Source organism: Marmota monax, unplaced genomic scaffold (assembly GCF_021218885.2).
Source record: "Marmota monax isolate L192 unplaced genomic scaffold, Marmota_monax_Labrador192_F-V1.1 WCK01_AAM20220418_F8-fsc00001, whole genome shotgun sequence".
Classification (NCBI taxonomy): Eukaryota; Metazoa; Chordata; class Mammalia; order Rodentia; family Sciuridae; genus Marmota; species Marmota monax.
In genome coordinates this window covers 58,059,188-58,074,834 of record NW_026693777.1, presented here as the reverse complement: position 1 = coordinate 58,074,834, position 15,647 = coordinate 58,059,188, and the positions used below count along the sequence as shown (strand labels likewise).

General features: G+C 42.4%; 1 protein-coding gene across 2 annotated transcripts in view; it reads right to left on the bottom strand.

The window, feature by feature from the left end:
• Positions 1-15,647, bottom strand: part of Cgnl1 (cingulin like 1) — a 169,910-nt gene that overhangs the window by 35,896 nt on the left and 118,367 nt on the right. For both annotated transcript variants that reach the window (XM_046460784.2, XM_046460785.2), the window contains 4 exons: positions 10,942-11,148; positions 10,043-10,147; positions 3,834-3,986; positions 2,831-3,001 (listed from right to left, as the gene is read on the bottom strand). In XM_046460784.2, the coding sequence (XP_046316740.1) occupies positions 2,831-3,001; positions 3,834-3,986; positions 10,043-10,147; positions 10,942-11,148 (636 nt within the window). The remainder of the gene's footprint in view (positions 1-2,830; positions 3,002-3,833; positions 3,987-10,042; positions 10,148-10,941; positions 11,149-15,647) is intronic.

Genomic DNA, 15,647 nt, shown 5'->3' with positions numbered 1-15,647 from the left:
TTCCTTCAGGGAATGTATGGAAGTGAGTTGCAAATGCTGTTACAGGACACAGAACACCCCATTTGGGGTGTTCAACATAGAAAAGTTGTGGAAGCCCCAATAGGTTAGACTAGTTCAGGAATACCAGTAGGAAAACTTTAGGAAGTGTGTTCTTTTGTGGTTAACAGAGCACCCGATATTAGAATAGCAGCCTTGATAAAAATATCTCCACCTACAGACCCTGGTCTGGATTTGGTGGTAATGGGGAATGAAAGCAGAGAGTGAACATCATCCCTGGAAAAAGGGTGATGAACATCCTCTGGATATAGAGGGTTCACTATACTCTAGAACATTCAGTTTCTCCATGATGTAATTTTTTCATTTGCAACAGTGGAGTAATTATCAACCTACCTCATAGGGCTGTTATGAGAATCAAATGAGATAAAACTCAAAAGAACATAGGTTTGAGAGTTAGAGAGAGACTGGACAATACGTAGCCACATTTTCTTCTTGGCATCCTGCCCAACACCTCATGTCTCCCCATGCCCAATAGGTACCCCCAAGCCCCACAAGGGTTGTATCATACTAAGAGTACCCAATAAGGGCACACAGAGGAGAGTAACAGGCTGAGCATCCCTATTCCAAAAATGCTCTGAAATCCAAAACTAAAAAGAGAATTTTGGAGTTCAAATGTTCTACAAAGAAATGTTCAACTGGAAATTCTATGCAAAAACTCTGAAATCTGGAACATTTCTATTCCCAAGCATTTCAGATAAAGGATACTCACCCAGTTTAGTGGTTGAAAACAATTTATCTTGAATCAAACGTAAGCAAATAACTTTTAAAACAAGTGCTACCTTTAAGCAGTTAAAGCCACCCTTTGCAAAACAATTCAGAAACTAATCTGAAAGTTGGTAAACTCTAAATCTTAATTCCTAAGGATTACCTTCATTAGAACTTTTCTAGCTCCCTGCCACAGACACAATGGCAATATGGTCACATGTCCATTTCTCTCAGCAGAAAGACAGCAAGCACTACAGCACTATTTGACCCCAGGAACTTTTTTCAACTAAGAAGGACAGTGACCAGAGCTGAGCTCAAGTTTTCCAAGGATCAGGAGTGACTTTGGTGTCTTAAGGGTAGCACTTGACTATAGTTGTTTTTTTTGGGGGGGGAGTGATGAGGTATCCATATCTTTTACACAAATAGACAAAATATCTCACACAGCTGTGCCACTGAGAAAATCTAGGAAGAACCATCTTTGTTTTCATTATAGAGAATCTTTTTAATTACTACTTTTATAAATAAGAAAGGGTCCATCTGGCTTTAACTAATCTCTCTGAGCCTCAGTTTCCTTATCTAACTAGAGAATCTCTAAGTTTCCTTCCAACCCAAATATTGTAGCATAAAAAACTTTATACAAAAAGCAAGAGCGACTACTTTGCTAGGGTCACTGTGACCCTGTGATATTTGAAAATCAAAACAGACCAGGTATTTTTTGTGATGTCCTGGCAAATATCTGAACCCCTTCCACCCCTTTCCTATAGAAATGAAAATGTTTAATGCCATAGATCTGTGATGTCAGTGTGCAGATTTCAGTTCTTACTGGGAGTCACGTGTCATGTGACCCTGAGCCAGAGGGGCTCTGTTGTCACAGTCCTCTCAGAAGTGTTTTAGAAGTCTATAATAAATATCCATTGTTCTCTTACAGTTTCAGAGCTGACTCATGGGCCACTTTCCTTTGATCATCAAAGAAATTAAAAGTTTTGTTTTTTAAAGAGAACTTTTGTTTTCCTGTGGAATCTTTGGGTTCTTAGTTCTACATGAGAAAATAAGGTTTAGAACTAGAGAAAAAGAAACTATCATTGATTAAGTGCTCAGGTGGTACAAGCCCTCTGCTATCATCTCACATATTCTCTCATTTAATCACTAAGTCTCCAGCATTTTATGTGGCAACAGATGCTCAGAAAACGGGAGTAACTTGCTCAAGGTCATCCAGCTGGCAAGAGGCACAGTTAGAAATCAGCAACCCCTGAAGCCTCTAGCTTCCCATGAAAACAATTAAAAACATTCCCTTTATTTATTTAATTCTTTAGAGGCCAGGACTAAACAGTAACAACATTTGGATTTCTTTGCTTTATCATTAAATACAAAATCAAAAATAGGTTTCAGTAATACCAATATTCAAACTCCTAGGGATTTATTTTAGTCTTCATTATTACTGTTCTGAAACTATTAGCCACCAGCCTATCCTGTTAAAAGTCTGAATTTTCAAAAACAAAGGGAAACCAAAAAAAAATTTTTTTTAAAGTCAGCAGTTATTACTAGGCAGTCATAGTGGAACACGCCTGTAATCCCAGCAACCGGAAAGGATGAGGCAAGAGTTTGAGACCAGCCTGGTCAATTTAGCAAGATCCTGACTCAAAATAAAATATAAAATGGGCTGGAGATGTGGCTCAGTGATAGAGTGCCCCTGGGTCCAATCTCTATCCAAAAAAAAAGGCACTATAATCCTTGTTCTAGGGGTAAACTAAAACATGAACGCTTATAAATCATTTGAACACAACTGGGCAGACCATTCCTATTCCGTAAATGGCAGCTCAACATTTTAGGCACAAATTTTTGAGTCAAGAAAATGCTCCAGTTAAAGTTGTGTCCATTCACCTCAGCGTCAGGTGGGTGTTTTGTGTCACAGAATGTCATTTGCTCAAGTAACCATCAGAGGGCTAAGAAGAACCAAGCACAAAAGCCATCTTAAACTATCCCCAAAGTTCCTTGTAGAAGCATCTCAAAGCAGGCTAGAAAAGCACTTTGAATGAGGGTCATAGGAGAAAACGATTTGGTCAATTACCTCATCTTGCATTTTCATGGTTGCCAGCCGGGACTTTTCTGCCTCTAGGGTTTTTTCCTTCAACTGCCTTTGCATTTCTGCAAGCTCCCTGCGATTTTTCTCTTTATACTCATCCAGCTGGTTCTGGAGTTCCAGCGTTGATGTGCGGGACGCCTCAACAATGTCAGCCATCTGGAAGAAGTGAAATGGGCATGAGCCCACCCTGTGATGCTCCATCTGGGTCCAGGGAACGGCGTGTGGGCAGAAGTTCACATAGAAAGCATCTCCTCTTTTCCAAGGCTGCCAAGCACCTGGTCCTGGGCTGTCCAGGTTTGGTCATCTCTGACTTGGCAACAGCATGGAGGAGTGAACAAACAGATCCTCTGGAGCTGGACATACTATCTTAGGGTCAGACCCTTGTTCTGCCATTTATCAGTCTATGACTGGGGCACATTCATAACTCTCTGGGTCTTGGCTGAGTCCTCTTTGGAAATACTGAAATCATAATATCTACCTTAAACAGTTGTTAAAAGATAAAGACACAATGAGTTAGATACAAAATAGTAAGTAAAGTAGCACATGGCAAGTGTCAAAAAAAAAATGGCAAATGTCAAAAAATATCAGGTCCTAGAATGCAGGAAGCCATCAGCTTTGTGCCTTTCTCCTTCTGAGTATTCTGGGACAGATGTGAGCAGCAATTACAGTGTTTTGAAACTGTCAGATAGATATAAATGCTCTGGCTCTGCACAGAGACGTAGTTTCCGATTGAGGAAACACTGGTTAAGTGTGTGCTTCCCTACCAGGTTTCTGCTAATTGTTTTGAAGTGATTCTGGTGCCCAGGGTCCAGTTTCTCTGCATCTGGGATTCTCAACAAGTCCAAAGAGCTGCTCCTGGGATCTACAAATCCCTGGAACATTTGTACTCATCTGGAACTGCAGGTTTCCCTAGCTTTCATCAGACCCAAAGGGAGCTGGGTCCCAGTAGGGGTGGTCCTCCCACATGCCCCACCTCTTGCTCCCTTACCTCCTTCTGTAGCTTCTCAATGGTTTGGTCAAGGTGCCAGCGCTCCTTCTCCATCTCGTTCTTCTGCTTTCTCAACTGTTCCTTCTGCTCAGTCTCATCATGTAGCTTCTCAGACAGATGCTTCTGCTTCTGGGTGATCTGACTGAGATCTCTCTGCATATGGCAGGAAAAGGACAGTGTTGTCACCTAGACATCAGGTCAACCACAGAAACTGGTGGCAGAAGGCATATCATAGTCATACTGCAAAGCAATTAGAGCTGTTACTTCAGAGATAAGGGAAAAAATCAGAATGAAGTCATCACAGAGAAACAAGTACATTGTTGGTTCTGAAATCCAGGGTCAATCCAGGACCTGATATTTTTTGACACTTGCCGTTTTTTTTTTTTTGTTTTTTTTTTTGACACTTGCCATATACTACTTTACTTGCTATTTTGTATCTAACTCATTTGGAAAACAACTGTTTAAGGTAGATATTATGATTTCGGTATTTCCAAAGATATAGGTCAATTCAACCAAAAGCATTCTCAGGAATGAAGGGGCAGACCAAGCATGTATTATAGAAACACAACAAATGGCCAAGGCTGCTCGTGGTAGGAATTCAGGAGCATCTGAAAAATATTCATGTTCAAAAACTGGCCTATTGTTATACCCTAGACCAACCGAAATCTACTTGGCAATTTATATCCTATGATATACAGCAATGCACCAAATATTCTAGAATTGACTCAGCTATTATACAGTTCTTAGAGTCAGAATAGCTAAAAACAAATATATAAGGAAAGAATACTGACCCAGGAGTCTACCTAGGTGAAAGAATTGTCATCAACAGAAGTCATGAGTTGGACTCAGACACAGATGAAAATGAATTTGAAAATCCATAGGTGAACTTGATGAATAGAAGAGATGCTAGTCAGAAAAGGAATATATGGGTGGTTCTGCCATGAATTGGCACCAAATCCCAGTACTTACTGCAAAATGCAACCATAGAGGATGCAGTATTATCCCTGGTTTCTTCCCCAAGGCTCTCATCTCACTAAGTCACAGAGACATATGTCCTTCAAAATCTAAGCAACATGCAATTCCAAAACAAAAATCCTAAGATTTCCCAGGAAGGTTACACTAACCTCTTTAAATGGCTCAGTGTTAGGGCCCCCAAGCATCAGGATGTCAAAAAGGGGAATAATGCCTATAGAATGGGAAAAAGTTTTTGCCACAAGCACCTCAGATAGAGCAATAATCTCCAGGATTTATAAAGAACTCAAAAACTTGACACCAATAATAATAATAATAATAATAATAATAATAATAATAATAACCCAGTCAATAAATGGGCAAAGGAACTGAACAGACACTTCACAGAAGAAATATAATCGGTTAACAAATATATGAAAAAAAATGTTCAGCATCTATAGCAATTAGAGAAATGCGAATCAAAACCACGCTGAGATTCCATCTCAGAATAGCAATCATCAAGAATACAAGCAACAACAAACATTGACAAGGATGTGGGGAAAAATGTGCACTCATACATTGCTGGTGGCATTGAAAATTGGTGCAACACTATGGAAATCAGTATGAAGATTCCTAAGAAAACTTGGAATAGAACCACTATTTGACCCAGTCATCCCATTCCTAAGTTTATACCCAAGGACTTAAAATCAGCATACTACAGTGACATAGCCATATCAATGTTTATAACAGCTCAATTCACAATAGCTAAACTATGGAACCAATCTAGGTGCACTTCAACAGATGAATGGATAAAGAAAATGTGGTACATATACACAATGGAATATTACTCAGCTTTAATGAAGAATGAAAATATGGCCACTATAAATGATTGGAACTGGAGAACATTATGCTAAGTGAAATAAGCCAATCCCAAAGAACCAAATGCTGAAATGTGGATGCTAATACACAATTGGGGGTCGGGGTGGGGGGTGAAGGTATTTTGAACTAGACAGAGGGGAATGAAGGGAGGGGAGGGGCTATGGGGGTAAGAAGAATAATAGAATGAATTGGACATTATGATCCTATGTATATATACGATTGTGTGACCTGTGTAACTCTACATCATGTTCAACCAGACAAATGAGAAGCTAAATTCCATTTATGTATGACATGTAAAAATGCAATTCTATTGTCATATATAACTGATTAGAATAAAGAAAATATACTAAAAAAAAAAAGAAGAAGAAGAGGTGCCGTGCAGAACAGGACATGACCCAAACAAACTGGATCACTTAGAAACTGTTAGCAAGTGTTAATGTGGGTTAGTACAAGAATATGTAAGGCTTGTCTGTCTTGTGTCCCTGCAGAGGATGCATAGAACAATGGTTTATATTTGTACAGTGCTTAACAGTTTCTAAGCTGCCGTCACATGCCGTAAGTCAGGCATCTTAAAAACACTCCCACACCACTTTGAGCTCTCTGGGTTTGCAGTATTGGACAGCTCTGCTCTGCCAACCACATGGCCCGGGGCTAAAAAGAACCTCCCATGGAGGCCTTCTGGTCCCTGGCTCTGGTGGACTAGCTCTGCTTTGAGAAGCAGCCAGCACAGCCAGGCTGCTGAAGTTAATTGCTGCCAGGAACCAAGGTCAACAAAAGCTATTGGGGAAACGAAGGTGGCAAAAGAAAGGTAAGCAGAAGTTCACCCTGGGGGCAGTTAACAGGAGTGGGTCCTGCCAGAAACATAGCTGGGCAAATACCAGAGGTAGGGTCAGACTGGGGTTTCTGTTTTGCAATTTATTTAGTGGTCCTGGGAGCAAAGGGAAAAGAGGAGCTATGATACCAGTGAGGTAGGATTTCATCGTGTGGGGGAAACTCTCAGGAACATGCATCTCCAAAAAGCAGATTATTGGGGGGTGGGGGACCGGGATACCGAGGAATGGTAGTAGCTTCCTATAGAGCCTTCAGGTTCCACCTCGGCTCCTGTCCCTGGTAACCCCCCAGCCTCCCTTTCTCCTCCTCTCAGATCCCAAGCCCAAGGATCCTGGGGTAGCAGACACGCTACCCCAGCCCCAATCACCCTCCTTAAGCTGCATTTCTGCCCCACCCTTGGCTCAGGTTCCTTCTCCTGTGCCACTGGAGGTACCACATTCTCATCCATCCTGGTCCTGGGGGTCCCCCAAACTTCCTCACTTCAACACACAAAGTGCCTAGAATAATCATTTTGATAAGTTATGTTTATAATATCTCTTGTATGCTTGCCCCTGTTGCAAGGTAGCAAGACCCATGTGGGCAAGGAACAGATTAACTGGGCGTATCTCCTCCCTGAGGCTTGCTATTAGCACATGGCAGTAACTCAGTCACTGAACACAGCTATTCCCAAAAGAGGTCTAAAGGCTTCTTATAGCAAAATCACTAAAAGTTGGGGTACTCCTTACTTAAATTATAGATCCTAGCCCCTTGACAGGATCACATTTTTTGTTAAAGTGAGACCCACAAATTTTCATTTAAAAGTTAACCAAACAATTATGCCCCAAAGTTTAGAATCACTGTCTAGAACAATGTTCCGCTTCTTCAGTTATTCAAGAAATGTGTTATGATAAGTCACTGCCAAGAAAACATGTCTCAAATTCATATCAAAAGAAGTAAACTTGGAAACACTGCACTTTTTTAACCAGTCACAAGGACAATGTTGAGTGAAATGCTCCATAGTTACAGTGACTATATTTCTAAGACCAAATGACACAAGCCCATTTGCTAATAGTGGGACAAAAATTTGGAGAAAATTATCAAAGTAGAGAATAAAGACAAAGTTGATGATGTACAGTGAGCGCCCATGAGTTTGAGACCATTTTCTGTCAATGGATGCAGAACTAAACCAAATTAGCCCACATCAGTAACCAAGTTCAATGAACTTGTGAGCTTAAAGGAGGAGTAGCTTTAATAGAAGGAAGTCCATCTTCTCAGAGCCTTTGCCACAATAACTGTAGACAACAACAGTGGAATCCTTGGAGCTTTTCCCTCTATTGTCTGCTATGCACAGAAGCCCAGTAAGGCTGGGGAAGAAGACAGAATAGATCCCATCCCTGAAGGAAAGAACTGTGGCTTCCCCAGAAAATGTTTCTTCACCTCCCCATCTGCAGAAGTAACCAGGAATCAGAATGATAGACATCTTTGCCTTGAATGCAGTTCAAGTAGCCTAGCTAGCAGCAGAGTCCTGAACTAGGGGATAGGGTCAAGCAAACTAAGAATGACACCTTTTACATCCCTCTGCCAGAGGTTGTGTCACAGTAAATCGGGTAGAAATTCACCATTGTCTCCAGTTGCCATGAAAATAAATATTTATCACATGTAAAGCTGCAACAGATACTAAAGTCACTAAATGTAAAATGTTGTGTGAAAAAAATATCAGCTACTCTTTCCTCTTTCTCAAGGGTGAAGTTCCCTTTTGGTTGCCAGTTTTAAGGACAAGAGGCATGCAAATAAGTTATTGAATGAAAGAAGCTGTCGATCTGGACCTCAATATTAGAGAAAAAAATATTTTGGAGTGATGATGTATTTTTAGTAATAGTGATGATATATTTTTCATGACACTCCTGAGACCAGCTAATTTAGGTAAAGATGGTGAAACCATCAGGCCAATTTTAAATTCTTGCCATTGATCAATGTGTGTAGCTACACACTGTATTGAAGCATTTGTGCCTTCTCCACACTACTGGGAACACTGTCCCAAAAAGTAACATGTCAGGAATAATATGAGGCCAGGCTAGACATAAGGAGGGGATGGGGGCAGCAATGACATGAGGATCTGTGGGCCGGCCCCATAGGCCCTCTTCTGTTCTATACAGGAATTAGTTCAGTCCACAGCTGCTGAACTACTTCCCTGTGTGGGCAATGTTCTTGTTTAGTCAAAAGTGTCCTGAGAGACTTTATAGCTGCACTTCATTCTTGGTGTGGACCTGACATGGAGGTGTGGATTTTTTGCCCCTATTACTACACATTTTCTCCTTTCTTTCTGCCCCCAACTAGCTCACAAATGTAAGCCCCACGTTTGGACCACTAGTTGGATAATACCAACCATCATGAGTTTTAACTGGCAGCACAGTAAAATTGCCATCCGCACAAAACCATCTCAATAAGAGTTTGTAACAAAGATCTAGACTTGAAGGAGGAAGAAAGAAAAACAAAAGCAGTCAGTCAAGGAAATCAGAAAAAACAAGGCTTCATGCAGAAATAAGTTCTCATTCAAACCCAAGGGGCAGACACTATTTGGGTGTGAGAGGCCTGAGTTATGGTTGCCCTGTGTGATTCCTGCTCTGCACCCCAAGGAGAAACAGCAGTAAAGGAAAGCTGTCATCAGGCATTTACAAAGATGAATCCTGACTCAGCAATTAATACTTACTGTGCCCAGACCCCACCTGTCCCTGTGACAAGTGGTTGGTCCCTAATGCAAAACTGTAACAACTTCCTTCTAGCTAACTCTCAACCCCCCACCCCCCACGGGCTTTTATCACCACAGAAACTCGCCTGAGGGATATGTGGTGCAGGTTCTTTAAAACCCGACAACCAGCAGAAGGAAGGACATACCTGGATCACAATGAGGTCCCTATGCAAACTATTTAGAACTTCAGTGCGGGGTTTTGTTAGAATGTACTTCAAATAATCTTTCTAACCTTCAAATGGGAAAATCTCATTTTCCAAGAATCTACTGGTTTTGAATAGAGATAGGTATCTAGTTTCAAGGAAATGACTTCCTCCTGCTCCTTTTAATAGCCATCCTAAAGGACTGTACTTTGCGGAGTGCATTTGCCCAGAGGAGAAGGGAAATTGGCTTCAGCCAGAAAGCTGACTGCACACCGCCTTGGGGACCAATCCTGCCAGCCTTCTCACACAATTCATCTTTTATCTTTGGAAAGCTGTCAAGCTCTTTAATATATAGACAAAGGTTTCTCAACCCCGGCGCCACTGATGTGTGGGCCAGATGATTCTTTGTAGTGGGGGCTGTCCTGAGCTTTCAAGGATGTTGAGTAGCATCTCTGGCCTCCACCCACTAGGTGCCAGTATCACCCCCAGTTGTGACAGCCAAAATGTCTCCAGACATTCCCAAATGTCCCCCCAGGTGAGAACCATCAGTACAGATGGACAGTCAGATGCTCAGGTGATTATTATAGGTGAAAGAGAACTATCTGGAAGGAGATGACAGTGGCAATCTTTGCCTGCCCCTTCACGAGGGGGCAAAGATGACAGCCCACCGTGTTTACCTGAGCATCTGCAAGCTCACTCTCTAGGATCCTTCTGGCTGACATGGCTTCTTTTTCTTCCTTTTTGGTACGCACAAGGGCCTCCTCCAGCTGCTGCATTTCACCCTACAATGAAACACTGGGTCAGGGAGTGCCGAGACATGTGCTGTGCCTCGGAGGCCAACTCGGTGGAATGAAACGAAGGAGAAGATATCCACAGTGTGGCTGTGGTCACAACATGCCATCATGGGTGCAAGATGACACATGACACACAGAAGCTGGCTTCTTAGACGTGTGAGCCTGTCTGCAGTTCCAGTTCTAGCTGCATGTAAACATTTAAATTATCTAGGACATTTTTGAAAATACAAATATTTATGCTCCTGGAGTCTCAGAAGCTACAGGTATGGAACAATCCCAGGCTCAGTCAGCTCTGTGAGAGGTCTGCAGGTGATGCTGATGGATACCCAGGATTTCCTCTTCCACTGGCAGCTGCCTTTGCTTACTGAGATGGGTGTGTGCATCTCTTGCTAATAGCTTCTCACTTTCAGAGGTCTAGCAAACTGGATAATTGGTTTGGTAAAACCTGTGCAACCTCAAAAACATCAACTACGTGTTAAGAAACAACAGTTTCAAGTGAGAATCAGCTAATGGTGGTGCAAAGGTGGCTTCTGCAGGTGCTTGGAGGCCCCAGGAAGCCTCCGCAGGTAAAAGGGTCTGACATAGGGTCGTGGTTTCCCACCCTGACCTCATCATCCCTGTTCCAAGGCCTCTCATTTACACCTCTTCTGGAGGAACAAAAGAAGCGGCTCTCCCAGAGAGGATATACTCCGATTGACTTTTCCTACCAAGTTCTGGTAATAAACCTCTTCCCCGCATCTGAGGCCACTCACCAGAAAGAAAGCGCAAACTGCGAGCCTCACCTGGCACTTCTTGAGCGTTTCCTTCGCTTGGGCTTCATCACCCTTCACGTCCTCCATCTGCCTCTGCAGCTGAGCCATTCTCCGCTCCAGCTCTCCAATTCTTTCCCGCAGCTTCTCGTTCTCCTCCTTTAAAGCCTTCTCGCGGATGGCAGCTCCCACCTGGCTTTGCTCTGAAGCATTGCTCCGGCTGGCCAGGACCTCAACATTCTGTTAAAAACAAGGATCTGTGAACAAGGGAACTGGAGTCCACAGGCAGACCCCGGGCTGTGAGTAGCTGACACCTACGAAAACCCACCATGTGCCAGGCTTTGTGCTTGGTTAGGGCTGGAGGGGGCTCGGCAATGACAGCCTGCAGGCCACATCCAGCCTGCCCACTGCTTTAAATAAATGAAGTAGGCTGGTGGTGAAGCTCAATGGGTGGGAGAGCATATGCTGTGCTGTGCATGCACAAGGCCCTGGGTTCCAATTCTCAGTGACAAATAAAAAAAAAAAAGAAAGAAAAGTAAACAAACAACAGTTTCTCTGTGAACACAGCCACGCCCACTCATACGCAAATTGTGGCTGCCTTAAAGCTACCATGGCAGAGACAGCCAGAAACCCAAAGAGGTAAGGCCTCTGCTGTCACAAAGCCCAAAAGATTTGCCATCTGACTCTGTAGAAAAACTTGCCAGTTCTCACCTGTGCTATGTGCTTTCCGTGGGCTCACCACCCTGTAACAAGCCTCATGGTGAGTGCTGCTCTCCTCAAAGATGAGGAGATTGGGGCTCAGGTAGATTAAGTTGCTCAAGATCACTTAGAAAGAACTGCACTGGGGCAGATGGAATCCAGAACCTGACTCAGCTCTCGCCTTCCAATGTGTTCACTTCCCTGCCCTTTGTCATGGGCAGGGCCCTTAATAAAAGCTCACGATGGAGGATGGCTTGTGTGCACAGGTTTGTTAATGTCCAATATAAAACAAAATAGCCACACTCAGAGCCATGCTCTAGGCGCTATCATCTGAAAGTGACTCAAGCTGCACCCAATTCACAGAGGAAGAGAACGGCAACAACTATGGCAGTTCCTGTCGATTCCTTCTCTCTTAGATTAGTGTCCCATGGAAGGTACTTTGAGAACTGCTGATCTGGTCAAATGCACTCATTGTACAGGTGGAGACTGAGACAGGGAAAGGGGAAATGGCCAATCCAAGCCCATGCTACTGATGTGCAGAAAGCCCAGTTCATCTGCCTTAGTATCACTCTAGGGCTTGTCCCTGGACCAAAATGTCATTTTTCCCTCCCACGCTCACTCAGGCTCCTCCACCTACCCTTTCTGCTTTTTATTGGGGGCTTAGCAGCTTATAGCTATGGCAAGTGGCCTTGTCCAGAGTTCCAACTCTTTGGGCAGTCGTCTGGGCTTTTCTCCATTTCTCCACTGCTTCATAGATGCCCATATCTTCAATTCTCATTCTCATGAAATGACAGTGCAGAGGCGTGCAAGGAAAGACTCAGAGGACAAGATTTGACCCTGAAAGCCTGCCTTACAGCCCACCAGAGAGAGTTATCTAGTAAAATTGTTTGCTTACTTGCATCGCCCTTTGGAAAGCTCTTTAAATCTTTTAACAGTAGAGTAAGCTGTACTATCCTGATCTTAACCAATTAGAGAGTTTCAGAAACCAGAGCGTCTTTTTACAACCCCAAATGTTTCATTCTATACATCTTAGAAGACCCATTAGCACCAAGCAGCTGAGTTTACAGTAAGATTAGGTGACATCCCTAGGAGCAAACTAAGGTGCAAGTGGCTGGAATTTCTCAGGATTACTTGAGAATTTCTCAGGATATACCATCTTCTAATGAAACCAGCAAGAGAATGCACCACAGAGACGAACACAGGAGAAAGGAAACGTTGTTGAAATCCAGAGGAATGATCTAAAGAATTCAATAGCCAATCACTCTAGCCCATTCCTACCCTAACTCTTTTGTCTTAAGAGAACACAACACCAAAAGTATCAAGACAGGGTGGTACTGACATAAGGACATAGAGATCAAGGAATAGAACAGGAAATCCAGACATACACCCTTACATTTACTCAATCAGTTTCAACAGGATGTCAAAATCATTTAGTGGGGAACACATATCCTTCAACTGCTGGACAGCCATACGCAAAGGAATAGAATAAGACTCTTTCCATACGTGACACAGAAAAAATGAACTAAAAAATGCATCATAGACCTAAATGTAAAAGCTAAAACTATAAAATCCATGGAAGAAAAACACAAGATTCAATATCTGTGATCCCACGTTAGGTAAAGACTTCCAAGCTTCAACACCAAAAAGCACAATTGATAAAACAAAAAGGTACGAGACTCCTTCAAATTCAAAACCTTATGTGCTGCAAATGGTACCATCAGGATGCTGCCAAGACAACCCCTTCAGTGAGAGAAAATATTTACAAATCAAATGCTCGATAAAGGACATTCATAAAAAAATATATAAAACATTCTTCAAATTAATAAAAAAGATAAATGAGTCATTTTAAATGGCCAAAAAGCCAATTAGATATCTTTCCAGAGAAGATTTACAAAAATCCAATAAGCACAAGAAAAGATTCTAACATCATTAGTCATTAGAGAAGAGCAAATCAAAACCACAATGAAGTGCCAATTTACACCCACCTAGCACAGCCATAATTAAAAAGACAAGAGCAAGTGCTGGGGAGGATGTAGAGAAATTAAAACCTTCGGACATTTCTAGTGGGGGTAAAAAGTTGTGTAGACACGTTAAAAATAGTTTGGTGGCTGCTCAAAATGTTAGAGTTATTGAGAGCCTGATAATTTAACTCATTGGTAAACACCTAACAGATATAAAAATGAATGTTCACAAAAAAACTTGTACATGAATGTTCATAGCATCATTATTCATAATATTCAAAAAGTGAAACAACCCCAAAGTCCATCAACAAATGAATGAATAAAAGAAAATAATAGGGCATGTTGGCATAGTATAGAGTAGAATATTATTTGACCACAAATAAGAAAGAAATACTGATTGCATGCTACAACACAGATGAACCTTGGGAAGATTCTGCCTAGTGGAATGAGCCAGTCCCCAAAAAATCCCATATGACATTTACATGAAATTTCTAGAATAGCAAGTCTACAAAGATGGGAAAGGAGTTAAATGGTTGGCCAGGAGGAATATAGGGAGTGGGCAGGAGAGACTGCTAAGAGGTATGGGATTTCTTGAGTCAGGGGATGAAAACGTTCCAGCATGGCCTGTGGCGATGGCTGCACAACTCTGTGAACGTGCTAAAGACCACTGGACTGTATGTCATGTGAATCATATCTTAATATAGCTGCCTTAAAAAAGGAAGAGAGAAGGGGAAACCTGGAGGCCACAGCAATGATGGTGTGGGGTTTGCTGCTCTCGTCCCAGTGGTTTGCTGAAGTGTTTGTGGGAGGAAACGCAGACTATAGATACCTGTCTGAACCTTTCAGTAAAGCAAAAAACACATCTGCAGTGGGTCTTTCACCTGGAAGACTCAGGAAGATGAAGATACCAACAACTAGACTGGTTGACCCTGGCTCTGGGTCTGACTAGCGCCCTGACATGCTAGATAAGGCCACTGGACTGTGTATGGCTGTGCAGAATTTGGGTGTGCAAGTTCATGGCTCAGCTCCCAGCTGGCAGGGATAACCCCAACCCCGACTTTCACAGAGGCACATGCTGAGCATGACTCCGGGGAGTTTGTGTGTGTCACACACCGTTTGTGTATGTCCACACACTTAGTCCTCTTGTGATCCTTTGTAAAGTGAATATGCTTTTCTCTAGGTCTTCACGTTATGGTGAACCACATTATGTTTACAAAGAACTTAGAAGCCTGTGTTGGTAAACCTTTCTAGAAGCACTCTCCTGTTCTGGTCCTCCCCCACCCCCTTCTCCACACACCCAGTTCGCTATTTTTTATTTACAAAGTTCATAGAGCAAATTTATTTTCCTAAAACCATATCTAATTTGCTTATAGCAGTCCTGGAATCAAAAAAGACAAATAAAACTACTGTCTCTTTGTTGGAGGCAAGTACTACCTGCAGGCTCTTCTCTATGACCTGCCAGCAAAGAAAACTGGTCTAGAGCACCTCCCAGGCCTCTCCACTCTGAAATGCTTCAATCTAGGCATCACCTTTTCCAAAGGCCACAGAACCACAGCATGATAGGGTAAGGAAAAAAAGCTACTCAGACAGAGGTCACCGGGCACAAACACTGAGACCCCACTCACAGTGCTGAGCCTGTGTTTCTGGGACGCTTTGATCTTAAGTCCTACGAGTCATAACAAGATTAGAGAGGATGTGCCATCGGAAAGGAAACCAAAGAGCATGCTTTTGATTTACTTAGCTACATCAGCCACTTGTGATGCTTATTTTTAAAAGGATCCTGTGGATTTGCTTTTTAGCATTTCATTCTTCACTCATACAGACGTCATAAATAGCTTAACAAAAATCAACTCTGATTCTTTTGCCACCCCAGGAAGTTGGAAACACTGTACTAGGTAATATTCACAGAGGCAAAAGTAGGAAATGTGTAATTTTCTATTGTTTTCAATACTGGACCATCACTAAAAGCCGAACTCAAATCTTTTTTTTTTTTCACCTATCAGGCAGCCAACATCAAAAAGATTTGACAATACTGAGTGTGAGTAGGACGAGGAGATGGCACCCTCATCCATTTCTGGG